This window comes from Hyperoodon ampullatus, assembly GCF_949752795.1.
Source record: "Hyperoodon ampullatus genome assembly, chromosome: 4".
Taxonomy (NCBI): Eukaryota; Metazoa; Chordata; class Mammalia; order Artiodactyla; family Ziphiidae; genus Hyperoodon; species Hyperoodon ampullatus.
The window spans coordinates 85264959-85287100 of record NC_136917.1 but is presented as its reverse complement, the minus strand read 5'-3'; the positions used below and the strand labels follow the sequence as shown (position 1 = coordinate 85287100).

The window sequence follows — 22142 nt, the reverse complement described above, 5'->3', positions numbered from 1 at the left end:
AGGCAAAGCCAGATGTACGAACATCCCGCAACTCTAACCTCTAATATCTCCTTCGTGGCAGGCGGGACACCAGCCCAGCGAAGAAATAAAAGAGCTAGACCTGGGGCCTTTGTGTGGGGCGGGGCATTTCTGGCTGAGATCCGATTTCTGGCGTCAGCTCCATCCACGCGTCAACTCCCTCTAGGAAACATCTTTATTCGACCTCCTCTCATCCAGGCCGCACCTCTTGCCCCAATTCCCTCACAGCATCTCTCAGTACTGTGTTTCATTAACCTCACAGTCATTTTCCCACTCCCTACTAAGGGCCGCAGTTTTAAGAGTTTCTGCCGCGTCACCTTAGCAACCGTGTCTCTAATGGCCGCCGGAAGAGGCTACGATCACGTGCTCCCCGAACGTCCGGATTTGTAACGTGACTTCCGGTTGTCAGAATTTCCCCAGACGCGGCGACTGCCGAGGAGTAAAAGCTGTGTGGCCCGAGGTCGCCGTGGCCCCAGGGGTGGTGGGCTCCGGGTGGGCTCTTCTCATCCTGCCCCGTCTGCGATGCATCCGCGGCGCCCGGACGGATTCGATGGCTTGGGCTATCGGAGTGGTGCCCGGGATGAGCAGGGCTTTGGCGGCGCTTTCCCTGCAAGGTCCTTCAGCTCCGCGTCGGACCTGAGCCACTGGGTGACAACTCCCCCAGACATCCCGGGTAGCCGCAACCTGCACTGGGGCGAGAAGAGCCCGCCCTACGGTGTGCCCGCCCCCTCCACCCCGCTCGAGGGCCCAGCAGAGGAACCCTTTCCCCGCGGCGGCGGCGGCGGCGGCGGCAGCGTGCCCGGGCAGAGCAGCGGTGAGGGACCTGGGGCGCACGGTAGGGGCGGGTGGAGTGGGGAGCCGCAGCACGGGTCCTGCAGACCCCGGAAGCCGCGCGGAGGGTCCCGCCCCCCGGGCCTCCCGGCCTATCGCGCGCCACACCCTGTGCCCTCCTTTAGTCCTCTGCCCCCGAAGCGGGCCTCCTCCCGCTTCTTCACACCAGTGTTTTCTCTGGGATCACCTCCAAAAGAAGACGACTGACTTAGCTGTGGTCTGCATGGTAGGATTTCGGAGGGTTTTGGCGTATTACATTCCATGACCTGAATCAAGAAAGACGGAAATGATTTACTGTTTATTGGGAATCATGTGAAAAATGCCTACTTGACCAACAGCTGTATTTCCTTGAAATGTGGAAGGAAAGAGAAGTATTTCCAGCAAAGGCAGTCTTGGGCTCAAATCTGCCTCTACCACTCTTAAAAGCTGAGAGACTTTCTTAACCTCTGTGATTTCTTAGTGTTCTCATCTTTAAGGTGTGTAGAAGAATAACTCAGGGTTTTATAAGTGTCAAAAAATGAGGTGTGAGTAATGCCTAGTACAGTATGGAGCACACAATAGGCTAAATGTGCATCTTTCCTTTTTCCATTTACTCATAGTAATTGTATCTGTTCTAGATCCCCAAACTACCCCTGTATTTTCCCACCTCCTGCTTTCTTTCTCTGACTTAACTCCACTAAAAAGTCAAAATCACTAAGAGATTTTCAAGATAAGTCTTTGGAATCAAGACATAATTATTCTCTGTAGGATGTCAGAAGACTTGTTTTAATTTCAACACTGTATGATCTAGATATTGTCAACATCTGCTGTATTCGTAAAATGGAAATAATGCCTGCATCTTCCCATCCTCCTGAAATTGTTAGAATAATAGATTACATCCTTAAATATTATGTATATTCCAGACATAAATTGTATTCTCATTTCTTTGATTTTGACTTGGAAATACAGTAATATTTATTTGATTTGGGTTACTGGGAGGAATAGACTTCAAATGTCATCCAGTGAGGATAGATGGAGGAGGATCAGTGACTTACACAGTGTCATACAGTTAGTTTTTTCACTCTGTCTAGTTTTTTTTTTCCTACAGGTCCCAGAAGGAGTGCTGGAAAGTTATAAATGATTGAAAATGCATGTACGATTGCTACACAGTTACCTTCTTAGGCAGTAAAGCTGATGTTTTTATCTTTTCATAATGTATGCTTTGATGGTTACAGTGAGGAGGAGCTCTTAATAACCAGGGTTTTGTGGGGGGTTTTTTCAGCAGTTTAGAGGCTGGTGAATAACTTTGCAAAGAGGATAGAAGCCTGAGAGACTTACACAGTTAACAATAGTAAACCTTCCTGACACCTTCCAGAAAATGTCAGTGGTATTTTCTGTTAATATTAGCAGATGACCTGTACACACACAAAAAGGGAAAAGCTGAAAGAAGGGAAGTATCTTAATTGGGCAAAAGGAGCTTCTCTCTACCTTGCACATTTTTCAAGGCAATAGTGAACCAAGTGGTTTCCCCAGAGACTGTTTACGTGACCTTGTTCTGTCTGTCAGGGAATAGTGAGGGCATTACTTCATTCAAAAGAGCAGAGATGAGAGGGAGGGATTGGAGAAGAGAGGGGAGAGAGAAAAGAGGATGAGAGAAAAATTATCCCTTGTGAATATTGTATTATAGCTGAAATTTAATGGCCTCTTGGGGTTATGATATTTCACCATTATGATTTTAAGTTTTCCAGTTAAGGAGAAAAAGATTTTATTTTCTGTTTTGACATATGCATAGGAATTTTCCAGCTGTAAACTCTTCTAATAAGACTATAGATATGCCATCAGCTATAGTGCATATGGACGCAGTAGTCTATCACCGAGACCTAATTAAGCAGCTACTATCAAAGTATTTAAAACTTGGAGAAATAGAGACGAGAGCCTTATTTACCCATTTCAGTTACCCTAAGTGCTCTTTCAATTTAATAATTTTCATGGGTATTTTTGCTTGCAACTAGTGGCTTAACATAGATGCTCTCCATCAGTAACAGTGAAGGACGAATTTTACAACATGGGAGGTAAAGTTGGTGAAAGTATCAGTCAGAGTCTTCTCTAGAAAAAATTTTAAATTATTTGTAGTCAGAAGTTGAAAACTGGTAGCCCTTAGATTCTACCTGCAAATGTGTTTGATTTGGTCCACACAACATTTTAACGCTTTTTAAAATAGTTGCTAGTATTTTAAGATTGGAAGATGCTATATAAAAATGAGAATATCTCTAGAAAAATCACAGCTTTGAAACCTTGGACTCAGAGTCCCATTGGCAACAATGGATTGGAGCTGAAAAGCAGTTGGGCCTTTAGAAGGTCTACACCTTGCAACTTGCCACAAGCCTCCACAGAGCTCTTCACTTCCTCAGATGGCCTCTCTGGCCCCTATCAGAATTTGATTTTGGTCCATGGAGTTTAAATGAATATCATGTTAAAAAGAAAATACTTTTTGTTGTTTTCACAGTAAACCTAAATAATGGTTATGAGTAATCTTATTCCTTCTGTTTTAGAACAGCTGAATAGATTTGCTGGATTTGGTATTGGACTTGCAAGGTAATTTTGTCTAAAGATTTTTAATTCAAGTTTTTATTTAAAGTTCTTTCTTTAATGTAATTTATAATGTTAGGTAATTAGTATTGCTTTCTTTAGAGCAGTAGTTAAAATATTGAAAAATATTTTGCAGAAAAAAATTATTATTTAAAATCAATAACTTGATTTTTTCCCTCAGTAAGGATAGAGAATAGTCATTCAATTTTATAAACACAAAATAATTTTGTAAGGAATATTGTAAGAAGTTTCATGTGTCTATCCAAAGAATAAAATAAAATCTAATCTTGTCTCCCCTTTCAAAAAAAAGTAATTGTGCGTTGAACCTTTTTGCTGAATATTAGAATTATAACAAGATATTTAGCAACATAGCATCTAGGTTTTACTTACATGGTCGTTAAAATCCATATAACTTAAGTGCAAAGTACATCAAAACCAAAATTTACAGAATTTATAGGGCAGATGGCTCTTCTGATAGGAACTTTGTTCATAGGACATCCTCTGAAAGAAATGGAAAGGGGCATTTAAATTGTCTAGGAAAGAAGTTTTCCATATCAGGCATACAAGATGTAGTTTTGTCTTTATACTGTACATATTAATATTATATGTGTTGCTTTTGCTCACCAGTTTGCAAATCTGGCTTTAGTTTTTTCATATTGAATCTTGTTATTGGTACAATGATTTGCAAACATGTTTAGACATTTGAAAACTTTTTTTTTAATTTTAAGAAAAATGCATAACTTAAATAATGCATGATTCTTCAAGAATAAATTCAGATTTATATGTGTTGTAAATTAAATGTTATAAATTATTATTTTATAGTCTTTTTACAGAAAATGTACTGGCCCATCCCTGCATTGTTCTACGCCGCCAATGTCAGGTAAATGTACTTTCTATGATTTTCTAAACAGTAATCCTAACCCTGATTTGAAGTACAGACCTCAGATAAATGACTGAGACCATGTAACCATTATCCCATGTGACATGCACCAAAATCTATAATATATCAGTTCTCAAACTTTTTGGTCTTTGAAAGCTCTTAAGTCTTAAATATTATTGAGGTCTCCAAAGAACAATTGTTTATATGGATTATATCTATCAATATTTGCCATTTCAAAACCCCAAACTGGAAAAATTTATGCATATATATATATATATGTTTAATTCATTAAAGTATTAATAAACTCATTAGATACTGACATAAATAGCCTTTTTATGAAAAACCACTATTACTTTTTTGAAAATATCTTTAATGTCTGGCATAATAGAAGGCAGCCAGATTTTCACACTGCTTCTGTAGTCAATTTGTTGCAACACTTTTTTTTGAAAGAAACAAGAGGTAATTGTTTTTGAAAGAAACAAGAGGTAATTGGCAGATATTCTTCGATACTACATCAAAACTCAATAAGTGGTAACTTTTTAAAAGTTATTTGCAATGTGAAAGCTGAAACCACGTCAATTAACTTTTTATACCCTGTTACATTAAAATCTATTGATTTGTACTTCATGTTGAATAGATTTTTTTTTTTTTTTTTTTTGCGGTACGCGGGCCTCTCACTGTTGTGGCCTCTCCCGTTGCGGAGCACAGGCCCCGGACGCGCAGGCTCAGCGGCCATGGCTCACGGGCCTAGCCGCTCTGAGGCATGTGGGATCTTCCCAGACCGGGGCACGAACCCGTGTCCCCTGCATTGGCAGGTGGACTCTCAACCACTGCACCACCAGGGAAGCCCTTGAATAGATTTTTTATGCATGCATGCTTCTGTTACATCATGCATTGATTAATTGAAAAATATTGATTTACTGAATTATATAGATCATCTAAATGTTATGACAGTTGATTTTACAGTATCAAAAGACCACCATCATTAAAATTGCTACCAGTCTCACCAGAAAAGTGTTTCAGTTTTCATACGATCTTGATAGTGGATATAGGTTTTCCAGAATTATAATTTTTGCTTGTAAGCTCAAATTTATCACTGGCAACAAATACTGTTGTTGTTGTTGTTGTTTAATCAACAAGCCCACTTTGTTCAGTTTTAAAAACATGTTGTCCCAAGTGTGAATAACTATATTCTGTTAGTTTTTCCAGAAAAAAATGGTGATCCATGAAAAAAGTGGTTAGTTCAGGCTCACAACTCCATCGGACAAGTTCTTTTCCTTATGACAGCCATCTTCATTATACAACACACAGAATATTAATGAGAAAGATGATGTGTACTCGAGTCAGCATTTTATAAAATAAATGTGTCTTACTGCTTCACCAAGGGCATTCTTTAGGGAAAGTGGCTTTTGCCTCTTTATGAGTCAGATAAAGAATGCAATAAGTACAAAAATATAGTTTGGTGCCACTGCCTTCATTCATGCTATGGAGTGAGTAATTTTACCCACCATTGCTTTTGCAGTATTACTGAAAATGTCAACACAATAAAAAAGGCAGATGATGCCTTAGTATCAAGAAAATAATTTTGAACTTGTCAATCTCCTGAAAGGGTAATGAGGCCCTTAAGGGCTAGTGGACCACACTGGCAAAAGCTCCTATAATATAACTTATCTTCTTTGAAAATTGAGTTAGACAAGATAGAAATAGTTAAAAATTAAGCTGTTTATGCTTAGCACCAAAAAGTAAGCATATAGAGAGAAATAGCTATTTAAATAGCCCTAACAGTGTTACATACACTAGAACAGTGAATTTCAGGCATATATTTTACATTGTGACAATATCACATTGTGATCCAGTGTATACTTATATATGAGGAACTTTTAAAAACATTTTAGTAAATAATACCTTCAGAATGTACGATGCATTCTGTTACTTTATTTTTTATTATTTCACTTAATAAGTATTAGTTCTGACCCCCTATACTGATTTCATAATTTACCAGTTGTTTGTAGCTTGTTATTGCTTGCCATTGGTAGACAGGAATCTGCTGTTCCCTGAGTTCTTCGTGGTTCCTATGTGTTAATGGCATGAGCATTTTGCCACACTGAACGTAATTCTGGTGTTTAAGGAAACATAAATATCAAACACCAAGGCCCTCTTTATTATATATTCTACATTACTATGTATATCGCACATTGGTCTTCAGGGCTGTATTTGTATAACCTCATGTACTGTACTTTTAAGTTATTTAAAGCACTTTAAAGAGTAATTTTGCTTATGTGTAATTTATGCTGACTTTAGAATTGAACTTTCATTTATGCTATGACTCACTGTATCTTTCATGACTTTTTATTTCTTAACGAGACAATAACAGAAAATAATCATGAAATATCTTTTTTACAGGTTAATTACCATGCTCGGCATTATCATCTCACTCCATTTACAGTCATCAATATTATGTACAGCTTCAACAAAACTCAGGTGAGAATTAGTCTGTACATTCTATTAAAGTTATTTGTAATGTGCCATTTTGCCTTAGTAATAATTAAAGCAACAATAATTCCTTTTAGTTATTAAAGATATTGTAACTCATACTAAAACTAACTTAACATGATAATGACATCTTCTTGATATCACTGAATAATCAGTAAATTCACACCTTTGCCAAAATTAATGAAATATTAGGGGTATTTAATCCATATTAGAGATACTTAATTAATTGGAGTGTTTATCTTCACCTAAATGTAGGCCACCCAACAAATATTAAAATAATGATAGGACTTACTTTAGCTGTAGTTCTTTACTAAAATGTCCTTTTGAATAATGCCTTACTGGAAAATACCAGTAAACATTCAATATCAAGTTTTATTAAGACCTTTTTTGGTTTCCTTTTTAGGCATTAACAGAAATAACCATAAATTTTGTTCATTTTAGGGACCACGGGCTCTTTGGAAAGGAATGGGAAGTACATTTATTGTTCAGGGAGTCACACTTGGAGCAGAGGGAATAATCAGTGAATTCACACCTTTACCGAGGTACCTTTTTGGCATTTTCTCAGATTAACTTCATATTAAATATATGACAAAATATGATAGTTGCTAAAAATACCTTGAATTTGAAAACTTGCCTGAAGTAGCTAAGAGAAGAAACTGAGAATAAATAATTAATTATATCTTATGGAATTAGTATGTGATAAAGAAAATGCTTCCTGGTCTAATATCTATTGAGCTCTTTCAGCCCCTACTGCTATATATCAACAATTATCAACTAAGGAACAAACCTGAGTATGTGAGCAATTCCTGTTATTTAAGTGGCTAGTTTGGTGAAGGAGACACATGTAAGCAAATTTTAGTACATCGTGATTAGTGCCGTAATTAAACAAACCCCTTTCAGAGTGCAGGGGACACTGCGTGGATTTATTGGCAGAGATTTTTTTAACAGCTTGAAATCTGAGCTAGATCTGGAATTATGAGTAGGAAATAACTTGGCAGAGAAGGAGAGCAAGTAGAGGTGACAGCATGCCCAATTTTATGGAAGGTGGAAGATCCAGGTGATAAGTGTCTTGTGCTTAGAATATTGGGCATGTGTGGAGTAGAATAACATGAAAAGAGGCTGAAGTGCTAGACTAAAGCATGGTTCTGCCTTTGTAAGTGACTTAGGCTTTATTGTCTATGGAGTTGGGAATCTAAGGTGGGGATTGTTTCTTTTTGTTTAATATATGGGTTCTTTGATCAAGGATTTCTCAAGTGGCAGTGATTTTTTAAAACATGGAGTGTTGTAGACAGAGACTTACGGAGAACTGTTACAGTAATCTAGGCCAGACGGAGAAGGGTCTGAACTATGTAGTAGAACAGAAGGGAGGAGCTGGATAAACATTTCTAAAGTATAATAGATAATTGGTAATAGACTGGGAATGGGATTATGGGAGAGTGAATTAGCAGCAGTGACAGATTTCTAGATTGGATTTGAGTTGGAGAATTCATAAAGAAGAGTAGTGGGAAAGAAGATAAGGAATGTAACTGTCAATAAATGAAGTTTGAGGGACTTCCCTGGTGGTCCAGTGGTTAAGAATCCGCCTTCCAATGCAGGGGACGTGGGTTCAATCCCTGGTCAGGGAACTAAGATCCCACATGCTGTGGGGCAACTGAGCCCGCGTGCTGCAACTACTGAGCCCACATGCACTAGAGCCCGAGCATTACAATTAGAGAGAAGCCCGCACGCCACAACAAGAGATGCCCACGCGCTGCAACAAAGATCCCGCATGCTGCCAACTAAGACCTGATGAAGCCAAATAAATAAATAAATAAATAAATAAATAAATGTTTTTGGATAAATAAATAAAGTTTGAGATTCATGCAAGACATCTAGGGGGACGTGCCGAGTAGTGGTTGGAACTGTGGATCAGAGTCTCAGAGACAATTTGAAGCTGGAGGCATAGCTTTGAATGTTATGGCACAAAAGTGGCAGTTGAAGCTTTAGGATGGATGAATTTCCCTAAGGAGGACGTGTAGACTAGATGACAGAGAGTGGACCAAGGACAGAATCCTGGGCGATGTGTGAGTGCATGTGTGTGTGTGTGTGTGTGTGTGTGTGTGTGTGTGTGGTAGGAGAGGTAATAGAGGGGAGCAGTAAGAGATGTTCACACAAAAAAATTAACAAGAGCAGTAAGCTGTAGGACAGTGGCCTGCAAGCCAAGAGAGGAGAATCAGAATTGTAGATTCTTTTGGAGGGAGAGGGTAGAGAAATTGGAATGTTTGATTCTGGGTATATTTTCTCTCTGAAACAGGATACAGGTGAAGAAAGAAGGATGAGTACTGGGGTTATTTAGATAGAGCATAAGAACAATGATAGACATTTGAGACAGTCACAGCTATGAGTAGCAGAAAGGGGACCTTACAAGGAATACATGAAAATAATGTTAAGAGATAATGTTGGAGATCATAAATTTGTTTAGGTGCTATTTGGAAGGACTCTGTGATTTTCTGTATCAACAGTAAGTCCCAGGGATGGAGTTAAAGACCGAGTGGTTTGTTATTCCAAAATTGGCCCCTGGCAGGGTGAATTTTTTGGATTGACAAGGAAGTGTGAGGTAGTTGAAGGTGCAACCTTTAACACAGCTTTGCTGAGTGTTACAGAGAAAACAAAAAATGTTTTGTCAGCTAAGTTTCTCCTCTCATACTTAAAAAAATCTGAATTTCTGCCCTTGGCTAACTTTATTCACCCCATTGTTTTTCATATCACAGGATAAGATCAAAACTTAGTACTTGTCATCAAATGTTCTTGAAGTTCTCCCACAAACACAAAATTCTATAAAAATTTAACAAAATTCAGTAATTTCTATACGGCAAGAGTAAAGCATTCTGTATTTGCAGTCAGAACACTGTTGGTCCTGACTATTCCACTTTTTAGTTCTGGGACCTTAGGCAAGTAACACCATTTCTCTAAAGCAGAGATGAAGTAGTAACTTTAACTTCAGGTTGAAGGGAAGGGAAAAGAGAAATGGGAATGAGAGGGCACAGAATTTTGTTAAATTTTATTATCTAACTTTCTTACTCTGTAGACATAGAGACACATCAGTTGTGTGGGTATGTATTGTCTCTTGGTCATTTTGAATCTTACTAAAGAAGACAGAAATGGTTATCTTTGTGGTATTCTACTTGGGTTAAATTTTTGTGGTAAATCTCACTCATTACTTCATTTATTTATTTAGCTCATACTTCCTGAGTCCCTACTATGTGCTAGGTTCTGTGTTAGAAATCAGGTATATAGTGAGGAGAAGAAACAAAAGGTACCTGTGACCATGAAACTTGGGATCTAGTGTAAGGGACATACGTTAAGTAAAATAATCCCACTAATGAATGAATAATTACAAACTGAGGCTTGTTCTCTAAAAGAAAAAAATATGGTTCTGTGACAGTATTAGAGTGTTAGGAACAGTGTCCCTAATAAAATGACACTTAAGCTGAGATCCGAATGGCATTCAGGAGACACAGACCAGTTGGTGCAGAGGCAATGCGGCAGGGGGAATGTGGAGAATTCCTGTAATTGAGGGAAGACTCACAGGGTTTGAGCTCATAGAGCAGGATGGAGAGCAAGAGCCAATCTGTGCTTGGCCTTGTACGCCACTTTAAGAATATTGAGGAGTTTTAAGCAGGAGTCAATGACATGATCAGATTTATGTGTTTAAAGGGTCATTGTAAGTGGAGATGAAAAGATTACAAGGAGGACCAATGTAGAGAAAAGGATACATGTTCATAAGCTATCACAATCTAGGTGAGAAATATGGTAACTAGGACTAGGATGGTATATTTTGAGATGGATGTAAATGGATGATTTTGAGATATATTTAGGTAAAATTGATGGAACATGGTGATGGATTAAAGTTGGTTGATGATAGACAAGGTGTCGAGGATGACTTCTAGGATTTTGGCTTGTGTAACTAGATGTCAAATAAAGCCATTCTCAGACATACAGTGTAAACATTCTTTTTTTTTTTTTTAATTCTAACTTATTTGGGCAAGGTTGACTTTTCTTGGGGGAAAACAAAGTCATAGCAGACACAGTATTGAAGCAGAAACCCAAAGCATTTCACAGAAGTTACCACTTGAGGAGGATGAGCTCTAGGGTCTCTGAGACTGAGGTTCACGGTGATCACTAGGTACAATAGGTGAGACAGTCTGGATTCACCAATATTTTTTTATACTGATTATGATCACATCTGAATTTGTGATCTGATCACATTATAGTTTCTCAGTATTTATTATATTTTATTATTTATTTATTTATTTATTTTGCGGTAAGCGGGCCTCTCACTGTTGTGGCCTCTCCCGTTGCGGAGCACGGGCTCCGGACGCGCAGGCTCAGCGGCCATGGCTCACGGGCCCAGCCACTCTGCGGCATGTGGGATCTTCCCGAACCAGGGCACGAACCCGTGTCCCCTGCATCGGCAGGCGGACTCTCAACCACTGCGCCACCAGGGAAGCCCCTATTAGGTTTTTTTAAAAAAATGTATAAAGCCCAGGATCATCATCTGTGATCTCTTTCTTTATCTACTGTTCAGATCCCTCCTAAATCCTTCCCCAAACCTTCCCCCAGGTGGAGTGAGTTAGACTTTGTGTTGCTCTACCCTGAAGTACCCTTTCCTTTCATGTGGCATTTCTCAAATCGTTAGCATAAGGAGCACCTCTAACCAAGGCTACCTGTATAGTTCAGTCTCTCACAGAATCCATTTAGTTGAACTCCAGCTTAGTTTGACTCATCTCACATTTGTAGTTGTACCAGTACTGTTTTCTCCTCATGTTGTCTGTTTCTCCTAATGACTCCTCTGAATTCACTGACTTTAAACACATTCCATTTTAAATACAATGAACTCTTTCTCCAATTCAATAGATTTCCTTTCTGATTAAGTTCTCAATTAGGGAACAGTAAAAGAGTCTAAGAATAAGAAAGAAAAGTTATAAGTTTGACTTTGGACAAGTTCATTTTGACACAGAGAGAAGTCTAAACTGAAGATAATAGATTTGGGAGGTTCTGAAGCATCATCTTGGGTAAGATTGCCTGGGGAAGGAATGTAACTTATATAGTAAGAAAAGAACAGGACTTGAGCCTTTAGGAACTCCAGAATAGGTTGCTGAGTTAAGAAAAATGCCCCTGCAAAGGAGTCAAAAGTAGAGACCAGAAGAGAGGAGAAAAACCAGAAGAGTATGGGATAGTGGAATACAGGGGCAGGGAGTGCTTCCAGAAGGAGGGAAGAACACAAGTGCATGTTGGCTGCTGAAAGGTCAAATAAGGCACAACCTTAAAATGCCTATTTGATTTAGTGATGTGGAGGTTATGGGGACCTTGGCAAGAGCTGTTTTTGTAGAATAATAGGGTAGAAGCCAATTTGGAATGGGTTCAGAGGTGAGTGGGAAGCTAGGACATGGAAATAGCAAGTTTAGACAGTCCTCTGTGAAGAGGAGAGATGAAGAGAAGGAGCTGGAAGATGAGGGGCTTGGGTTACATTGAGGGAAGTTTTTTTTTTTTTTTTAAGAGGGCAGTTGTTTGAGCACGGGAAAATAAGAGGCAATGGAAAGTAAGGACTGTATAAATAGAGCGTTATTTAAAAATTCTATTGCTTTTGTGTATTGAATATGCATGGGAGTATGCGTGTTAGTCTGTCAAATGAAAAACTTTGATAAAAAGTAAGTCACTTCACTTAATTTTGTTGCTCATTTGAAGGGCAGTTTTTGCTTGTGAAAATAGCGAGTTAAATATACTTATATATTTTGGTATTTGATGGTGAAATATAAAAAGGTTTAATCACAAGTAGATTTTTACACTACCCTTTTTCCTGAAGCATTTAAATGTGCTAATTTAAATTTCTAGAGCTGTGGCAATAAGATTTACACATTTTATAAAGGAGTAGAAAGCAGATACCAGGAAGAGCATCTCAGGTTTTTGTTTTTGGTTTTTTTTTGCGGTACACGGGCCTCTCACCACCGTGGCCTCTCCCATCGTGGAGCACAGGCTCTGGACGCGCAGGCTCAGCGGCCATGGCTCACGGGCCCAGCCGCTCCGCGGCATGTGGGATCTTCCCGGACCGGGGCACGAACCCGTGTCCCCTGCATCAGCAGGCAGACTCTCAACCACTGCGCCACCAGGGAAGCCCTCAGGTTTTTTTTTATACTTGATTCTAAATTTCTTTTTTCAGTCTTTTTACCTTAATCCTAATGATCTTATGAACCGGCAGCAGTAATTAGTATTCAAAGGAAAGGTGGCCCAGTCCTTACAGAAATGCAGGTCACAGACCCATCTATCCATAATGTTAATGGAGTGCACAAACTTAATGTCATAGTAACCTGTGGTAACCCTTTCTGAGGCCATAGTAACAGTAATAGAAGTGCCCAGAAGATTTACAAAACTTTTAGCATATTTACAAAAATTTTAGCATATTTAGCATTGTTTTATAATCATAAAGTCACTGTCAGTAAGTTAAGTAGCCTAATCTTTTTTTTACAGTTTTCGTCTTAATCATTAAATGTCATTCCAGCTGTAGTTTTTGATAGTTGTTCAGGCCTCATATAGTATTCTGGTATTATCTTAATCAGAATGTGACTCAGAACACTCTCTAAGGTCTTATATGAATCAGAGATGGTTGTTCTGTTGTCTACAAGTTTCTCTGCAGACCTTTCAGTCTCCTAGAAAAATGTAGAAAAGTTCACATACCACCCATGCCATAAGTGTACTGAGTTTGTTTTTAGAGCACTTACATTATCAGTGATTAATTTCCTTTACCTTTTTAGTATAAAATATATTCCTTTGTCTCCTTATGATTGTCATACTTACTCATTTCAAATAGAAAATGTTTTTCTCAGGTTCCTGCTGTGGCCGTGGTACATGGGTGCCAGTGTCATCAGGGGAACAGGTGGCAGCCAGTCTCCCCTTTATTTTACATTTTCCTTTTCTCTATTACTCTGCCTTCCTCCCTCCCCTCCCCGCCCTTCCATACCCTCTGTCTGTCTTTTCATTCCCCCCGCCCACCGCCTCCTTTTTACTTTCACTTTTATTCTCCATGTTCTTTTCTCCTTTTTGACTTTTCTCTTGATACAACTGTCTCCCTTTTTGTTCTTCATTCAGCTTGCCTCTCTCCTTTTTCTTCTCTCTTTTCTGGTTTCCAAAGGTAACCTAAATGGTAGGAAGCACGCAGTCCTAGACCTTGGTTCCAGACCTGGCATTCTGCCTCTCTCCTTTGAACATATCCCTGTGATCTTTTTGACCTTTATTTTTCTCGTAAGTAAAAGAAATAGGACAGTACCTGCTCTGCTTATCTCACAGGATTCCTTCTTGTATCAAATGAGATGAGAGGCAGTACAGGCAGATAGTATAGACTTGAAGTCATACGGACCAGGGTTTAGACCCAGTTGCACCGCTAACTAGTTGCATGGCTTTGGGTAAGTTATGAACCATCTCTGAGCCGATTTCCTCATCTATGAAATTGGGGGTTACAGGTTCATTGTGAGGGTTAGAACTAATTTATGCAGAGTGCTTTGCACAATGCCTGGCATATAGTGGAGCTAAAAAAGACAATAGAATATAATAAAGGTCACAAAAGTAATGTCATCTTAATAAGTAAAGGCACTTTGAAAATTAGGGGCTATACAAATGTATGTGTCATTCTGCATTACAGTTACTTAATTTTGTTTTGTTTTCTAATTCTCATTCTTACATACATTTTAAAGCTTTTTTTATTCCTTTATCCTATTTTATTGTTTCCCTTTCCCTTCCCTGTCCATTGTTTTCCTCAGTCTATCATTTTTGTATCTTATCTAATGTCTCATGTTCATTTTTATAATCAGTTATAACTCTTCCTCCTCTGTCATCCCCTTTTGTCAGTACATACAGAAAGACCTTCTATGTTTTTTCTCTTTTCAACCCACTGTAATTGTTTGATGGGTCCCAAAAAGGAAAATTTTCAGCATGAGAATATATTTCTCCCACAGGTTAAAAAAAATTAAAAATTGATTACTTTTTTAAAGCTTAAGCTAATTCAAGATGTTTTTAAAAACATGGCTTTTATTTTATTTATTTTTTTAGGGAGATTTCACATAAATGGAATCCTAAACAAATAGGAGAACACCTTCTACTGAAATCGTAAGTATCAAAAGCAGCATTTATATTGAAATTTACATCCATTTTTATAGTATTAGAACTGAAAAACTTATTAAATAAACAAAGTGAAGGAAAGTAGAGCAATGAAATATTTATGGGACTAGAACTTAATCAGAAAAGTAACATAGAGTTTAGGAATAAAATCCTGAAATATATGTTATCTTTTAAATAACCCTTCTAATTTGAAAGGCTAAAATCACAACCTAATTTTTCTTTGTGTTCTTAGGAAGTTAGCAGAGATCTTCAACTTGTTAAACCTGAATTGCTAGGAAAATTATTACTCATTATTATTATCATTATTCTCTTAGTAAGCAGACATACAAATTTATATTTGTATGGTGATGAGTAAACTCAAAACCTTAATGTCATTAAAACGTAGTCCTAAAGGCACTTAGTGACTTTACAACACTGACCATTTTTATAGATTAGAATTTTACTCTTCACTTTTTAATTTTTTTTTAAGATTGGGAATTGGAAAACCCCCAGCTTGCTGGCTCCCTCTGTGGGACATTCCAGCACATTATTACTTAGTGATGTTCCATTCACCTTGAAAACCACTACTTGCCAGGACCTGGCCCATAGGGTTAGGTAAGTCCCACCTTGACATTATTTTAAATAACTATATTTTGCAGGCTTGCAAAGTTGTAATATTACTATATCTAAATAGTGGCAATAGGAGGCAACTTTGCAAAGCTGTACAATATTGTTTTTTAATAATAAAAGGGGACTTCACTTACCATGGAAGACTGGCTTAGCTCTGCTGGGTGGGAAATCTGGGAATGGATAATGATAATAGATAGGACAATAGCAGAACAGTAGCCTTGTTCAGATATCACTAAAAAGGCAAGCAATGGAATGGATCCCTCAACCTAAATTTTAGGTATCAGATTTACAGGTACATTAGCTATGTGCAGGTAGACGTCCAAACAGTGAATCATAAACAAGCCTACATTTTACTGGTTTAAAATAATTTTCTTTACAGGCTGTCACTGTGTTATTATTAATACTTAATTTTTCATCTCTAATTGTTGAGTAAAGCATCTTACGTTACAGGTCTCTGAAGTATCTTTAGGCTATAGGTATTAATAGTTAAAAACCTTGAAGATATTATTCAAGCTTGAATATAAATTATGTTGATGTATTAATGTAGATATTAAAAAATTTAGTGTAAGCATCTTGTTTCAGTATACTGATAAGTTTGTTTTAATTTCTACAGCCTAACTTATATAGTGGCAATGCCTTTTTATTCAGCAAGTCTAATCGAAACAGTACAGGTGAGCTATTTTTTCCTGTCATTTTTTTAATTAAAAATGTTTTTGGAATATTCAGTATATTGTGTATGTCTGACAGTATTAACAGAAAAATTTAAGACAGTATCCTTCTAAAAAAAATTTTTTTCTCAGATACCATACATATATCAAAGATTATATACTAGGCACATTGCTGGTGTGTCTGTTTCCTTTGCAGATTTACTTCACACTTTTAATTCTTTTTATCCCTTACACAGGCATTGTGTAAGGGATACTGTACTCTTCATTCAGATATCTCAGAACCCAGCCTATGACCTGCTCTGAATACAAAAAAATCTATAGGGTTGTTTTTTGTTTTTGTTTTTTTCTCCAACTTTTTAATAACTCAAATAGTTATGGCTTATCAGACAATAAATTACTAATTACCTGAACATAAAACATGATGGATAATCATCCTAACAGTGAGAAGGTAGTCCCCATAGGTAGTTTACTAACAGCAGTCTTTTTAAATATGCCTTTTAAGGAACATTTGATGCTATGGTGTTTAGTATATACTACAAAGCGAAAGCAATCTCCTGCTAGCATTTTAAATTGTTTCACTATTTCTAACCACATGGTGGCACTTCAAGTACATCGAATTAATGTACTTTCTCACATACCGTTCCTGCATTTAAAACTGTAAGAGAGCTAACTTAACTTTACCCTGTACACAAAATCCAACTAACTGTCTACCACCTGTCTTCTGTCTCCAACGTCAGATCCTCTAGCATATTTTTTCTTTGTCATAATCAGCGCTCATGAGTTTCCTCTCTATAAAATCTCAGTGGATCAGCCTTTCCTTTTCTAATTACTCTTTTCCACTTAATTGCTTTTCTGGCCATATCGTTGTTTTTCTTTTCTTTTTTTTTTTTTTAAAGGCAGAAAAAACTGTATTCATGCATAAACTCGTAATGACCCCATCTTCCTGCACAACTTTAGAAACATTGACTTATTACAATACAAATTGGACCAAATGGTGAAGGAACTCCAGAACCATCACAGACCTTTCTCGCTTCACTACACAGTGCAGTGGAGCGCGGCACAAATTGAGGAAGGAAGTCCTTTATGTGTTTCACATTTACCTGCTTGCCTTCAAACCCCAGGGCAGAGATTCAGTTGAGGGTGGGTTGGGGGCAGAACCTACTGTTGATTTTTTATGTGTTTATTTTTTAGAATTATTAACTGAAGTTAACATCTTGCTACCCAAATATTGTCTCCTATCCCCATGCATTTGGCAATGTGAAAGGATATAACCTTTGTATGGGGCTGCAGTTTGCAGAATTATCACTTTATGACATAGCCTCATTTTATAGATAAGGAAGATAATTATTTAAGGAAAACAACGAAACAGCGTGATATATTGGGGGAAAACAAGTTTTAACTTTATGCAGACCCATATCACAGTCACATTTCTCTACTTAAATTAGACCTGTGACTTTAAGCAGATGTCCTAACCTTTTTTAAATCTTAATTTTCTCATACATAAAATGGGAGTAGTATTTTATTAACTGAATTATAAAAATTAAGTGAATTATTTATGTAAAGTGCCCAGCTCACTATATGTTCATTTTGTTTTGTTTTGTTTTGTTTAACCCAAATGCACTGTTTTTTTCTGCCCCAGGTTCCACCTGCTGACCACCTCCTTTTGACTCCTTTTGTCTGATTTTCTAGTTCTCTTTTTTTTCCTTCAATTTCTGCTCTCTTGAACATCCTCCTTTTCTTTTAGTAACCTCTCACCATCTCTTCTCCTGTAGCTCCGAGGCACAATCCTTGACCCTTTCTGCTTTGTATCCCATATTCACTGTCCTGGAGAACTCATTTACTTGCATGAATCCTTTTAACTCTCACCTTTATATGAATCTAAAAATTACAAAAGTCTTGATTTTCATATTTCTTTCATCCTTCATAACCAATCAGCCATCATGCCTTCTCAGTTCTAACTTCAGGGAGTATCTGAGATTGTCTGCTCCTCCCCACTGATAGGCCACCATTCTCTTTCCTTCTTGTTACATCAGCTTCTTTCTCCCTACCATGTTCAGTGGTTTTTTGCCTGTCTGGGGAGCTCAGATCTCTTTGAGAACAGTCTTTCCCTTGAAAAATACACATTTATATATAGATCTCCTAAAGAACACCACCATTCTTCAATATGAACTTCCTAGTGATCTGTTGTCTTTACTAAGAATCTTTGTTCTGTTTCCTGCATTTTAAAGTCCATTCTACATATTCATGCAAGATTAGTGTTCTTAAGTTGCAGTGCTTATATTCTTTTGCTGATTAAGGATCCACGTTGACTCATATTCTCTAAGATCAATTTCAGACTTCTCAGCATAGTATTAAATCAAGGTTTTTACTGACTTTACCTTTCAGCTAATCTTTCTTAACTGCTAAATTTTTTTAAAGCTCATTTTAAAATTTTAAATTTTAAATAAATGAATTAAATTCATTTATTGAGTGCTAACCTATATCAGGCACTGTTATAGACCCTGGGGATAACATAGCAAACAAAAACTTTCTGCCCTCATGGCACTTACATTCCTGTGGGGAAGACGGACATAAACAAGATAAACAAAGGGATACTTCATGGTGCTAAGTGCTAAAAAATAAAACAAGGAAATGAAATAAGATGTGTAATGGGTAGCAAGGGATGTTACTATTTTTTTAAGATCAGGAAAGTTCTTAGAAGCAAAAGTCATTTGAGTAAAGGTCTGAACATAAGAACTACATGGATATTTGGGAGAAGAACATTCTAAGCAGAGGGAAAGCAAGTGCAAAGGCCCTGAGGTAGGATTATATCTTATGTGTTTGAGGAGCAAAAACAAGGCCAATACAGTTGAAGCTGACTAAGGAAGGGAGAACAAGAGGAGATGAGGTCTGAGAGGTAAGAGGGAGAGAGATCACACAGGACACTGAAGATCACTGTAATAATTTGGCTTTACTTTGAGGGAGATGGAGAGTCTTTGGCAGGTTTGAGCGAAGAGTGACATGATCTAACATATGTCTTTAATAGGATCTATTTGGCTGCTGTATTAAAAATAAACTGGACTGGGAAGGGGGCCAGAGGCAGGTAAATGGATTAGGTTAGGTGAGCTCATTTTAGTCTCATGGTTTTAAATATGTTCTCTTCACTGTAAGCTCTCACATTTGTACGTGCAGCTCGGACCTTTTCCTTGTAGTCTAGATTATAAACTCCACTTGGAGTTTACACCTTAGACTTAACATTTCTGAATTCTTGATCTTCTCCCCCAAATTGCTACCCCAGGAATATTGTCCAACTCAGTAAAAGGCACTGCTATTCCTCCACTTCTTCTGGCCAACAGCTTTGAGGTCATCCTTGTCTTCTCTTTTTCACACCCCAAATCAAATCTACCAGTAATTCCTATTGGCTATAATTTTAGGATAAAAGCACAGTTGCAGCATTTTATTTCCTTTGCTACCTGCTAGTCCAATCCACCATCATATCTTTAACTGGTTTCTCAGCCTCTGCTCTCATTCTCCTCTACACAACAGCCAGTATAACATAAATTGTATCTTACCCATCTTATGCTTAAAACCAACTAGTCACTTCCCATCTGACTGGAGGCCAAGGTCTGCACAGTGGCATGGTGTGGCCCCTGACTACCTTTTTAACTTCATTTTTTGCTGTTCTCTTCTTCAGTCATTGCTGCAGCCAAATTGGCCTCTTAGTTGTTCCTTTTCTGCCTGACCATGCCTCTGTAACCAGTATCACAAACTTCCTTATACATATCCCCATAATTGTAAAAAAGCAGAGACAAGGCAGATGATAATGACTCATGTTTATTGAGTGTGTTCTGGGTACCAGGCCTTTTTTCATTTAATGCTCCCAGCAACTCTGTGCATAAAAGGTAGGTAGGTCTAATTCCATTTTTATAGAACAGTCAACTGACTCTTAGGAGAAGTTAAGTAAGTTGCCCATGGTCACATTACCAGTAAGTACATAATGGAGGTGGGTTTTAAAGCAATGCTTAAGAACTCCAAGCACTGTGCTACCTCTTCAATGTCATGTACAATATTTGTTGCATTTCAAAATGTGTCCTAAGGAGGTTCTTGAGGGTGGGGAAACCAGGTGTGTCACCCTCCACATCTCTTCCCGTTTCCCTCCCCCAATAAGAATAGCTCCCAGCTTCACTGCTATCTGTTCTGTGAAATTTTATTTGAAAAAAGAATCTAATGCCTAGATAACATTTGAAGTTTGCAAACCATTGATGTTTTTCCTCTTTAGTCAGAAAATTAGGATTTAAAAGGGACCTAGAAAGAATCCTTCTTTGTGGCAGAATAAGCAGATGTTAACTTTCACTCATTTCATCATTTTCATTTCAGAGTGAGATAATTCGAGACAATACTGGAATTTTGGAATGTATTAAAGAAGGAATTGGAAGAGTGATAGGCTTGGGAGTGCCTCACAGCAAACGACTACTTCCGCTTCTTTCCTTGGTCTTTCCTACGGTGCTGCATGGGGTGCTTCATTACATCATTAGCTCAGTCATTCAGAAGATTGTCCTGCTAATTCTAAAGAGAAAGACTTACAATAGCCACCTAGCTGAGAGCACTAGCCCGGTGCAGAGTATGTTGGATGCTTATTTTCCAGAGCTTATTGCTAACTTTGCCGCCAGTCTTTGCTCTGATGTTATACTTTACCCATTGGAAACAGTTTTGCACCGCCTTCACATTCAAGGAACACGCACAATAATTGACAATACAGACCTTGGCTATGAAGTGCTTCCAATTAATACACAGTATGAGGGAATGAGAGACTGTATCAATACCATAAGGCAGGAAGAAGGAATGCTTGGTTTTTATAAAGGGTTTGGTGCTGTTGTAATACAGTACACACTGCACGCAGCTGTTTTACAGATTACCAAGATTATTTACTCTACTCTTCTTCAAAATAGTGTTTGAGATTTAGATTCCTGGTTAGTCTGAAAGACATCATCTGGATACTTTCTTATGAAATTATGAGGGATAAGAGTGAAATACCGTTGGTGGGAAATGGATTAGAAAGTGAAACTGGTAGAAAAAGTTCATGCTGATTATATTGACTCTTCACTTTTTAAAAAGGTTATTGGTATATATTTTGGATTCAAGGTATTCCAAATTTGAAAACTGAATAAAGACACTCATATGAATTAAATTCTAGCTAGTGTAGCACTAATGCTGAACTAAAAACGATCTCGGGAAGAAGCAAAATTTTGTCAGCAAACTGAAAACAAAATTTCACAGAGCTGAATTTATTTCATATGACTTTAATGTTTATTACATGTTTAGTTCACCTTCTAGATTGATATTGGTATGTCATTCTTAATACCGTGTATAGTATAGCAGGAGGTCATAGTTTACCTTTAAGCAAATAAGTTATGTTATCAGTAACCCAGACAAGAAGGATTAGATTTGGCAATCTGTAAACAGGAGCTGAGGGTTTTAAATTGCACTGTCCCTGTATAACTTTAATGGCTGCACATTTATTATATAAAGCCACTTATATGCATACATATAACTTGGAATTTCCTTCATCCCTACAAATTTTCCACTCTTAAATCAGCTTACTGTATAAAATGCAGTTATGTATTTTCTGCTTGAATATCAGAACAAAATATTAAAAGCCAAGGTACCCCAAAGATTTAAGGCAAACAGCTTACTTGTCCATATGCAAACCCACCATTTCAGTGCCAGCAACTTAGAATTTGTCATGTTTATAAAGTTTGATTTGCTTATCTAGCCTTATGAATCATCAGACTGTTTTTAGAGCCACTCTTAACAGAGATAGAATATAAAATACTCATGGCAACTATTCCTGCTTCCACATTTACAAATTGTGTACTAAAGTGAATATCACTTGCCATTCATTTCTGAATGACTTGACTTAGAGGAGACACAATTAAAATTCACCT

At 37.6% G+C, this 22142-nt stretch overlaps 1 protein-coding gene across 2 annotated transcripts; it reads left to right on the top strand.

Moving 5' to 3' along the window:
- Nucleotides 1-354: 354 nt before the first annotated feature.
- SLC25A46 (solute carrier family 25 member 46) lies at nucleotides 355-21153 on the top strand (the record flags this gene model as incomplete). 2 transcript variants are annotated; one of them, XM_079702402.1, is made up of 8 exons in its annotated part: nucleotides 355-832; nucleotides 3381-3423; nucleotides 4240-4297; nucleotides 6701-6778; nucleotides 7232-7332; nucleotides 14873-14929; nucleotides 16164-16221; nucleotides 20575-21153. In XM_079702402.1, 8 exons carry the CDS (start codon nucleotides 541-543, stop codon nucleotides 21151-21153), a joined length of 1266 nt encoding a protein of 421 aa, XP_079558528.1. The 2 variants fall into 2 exon arrangements, with proteins under 2 accessions (XP_079558528.1, XP_079558529.1); XM_079702403.1 differs by having other exon boundaries at nucleotides 541-868.
- Nucleotides 21154-22142: the final 989 nt, after the last annotated feature.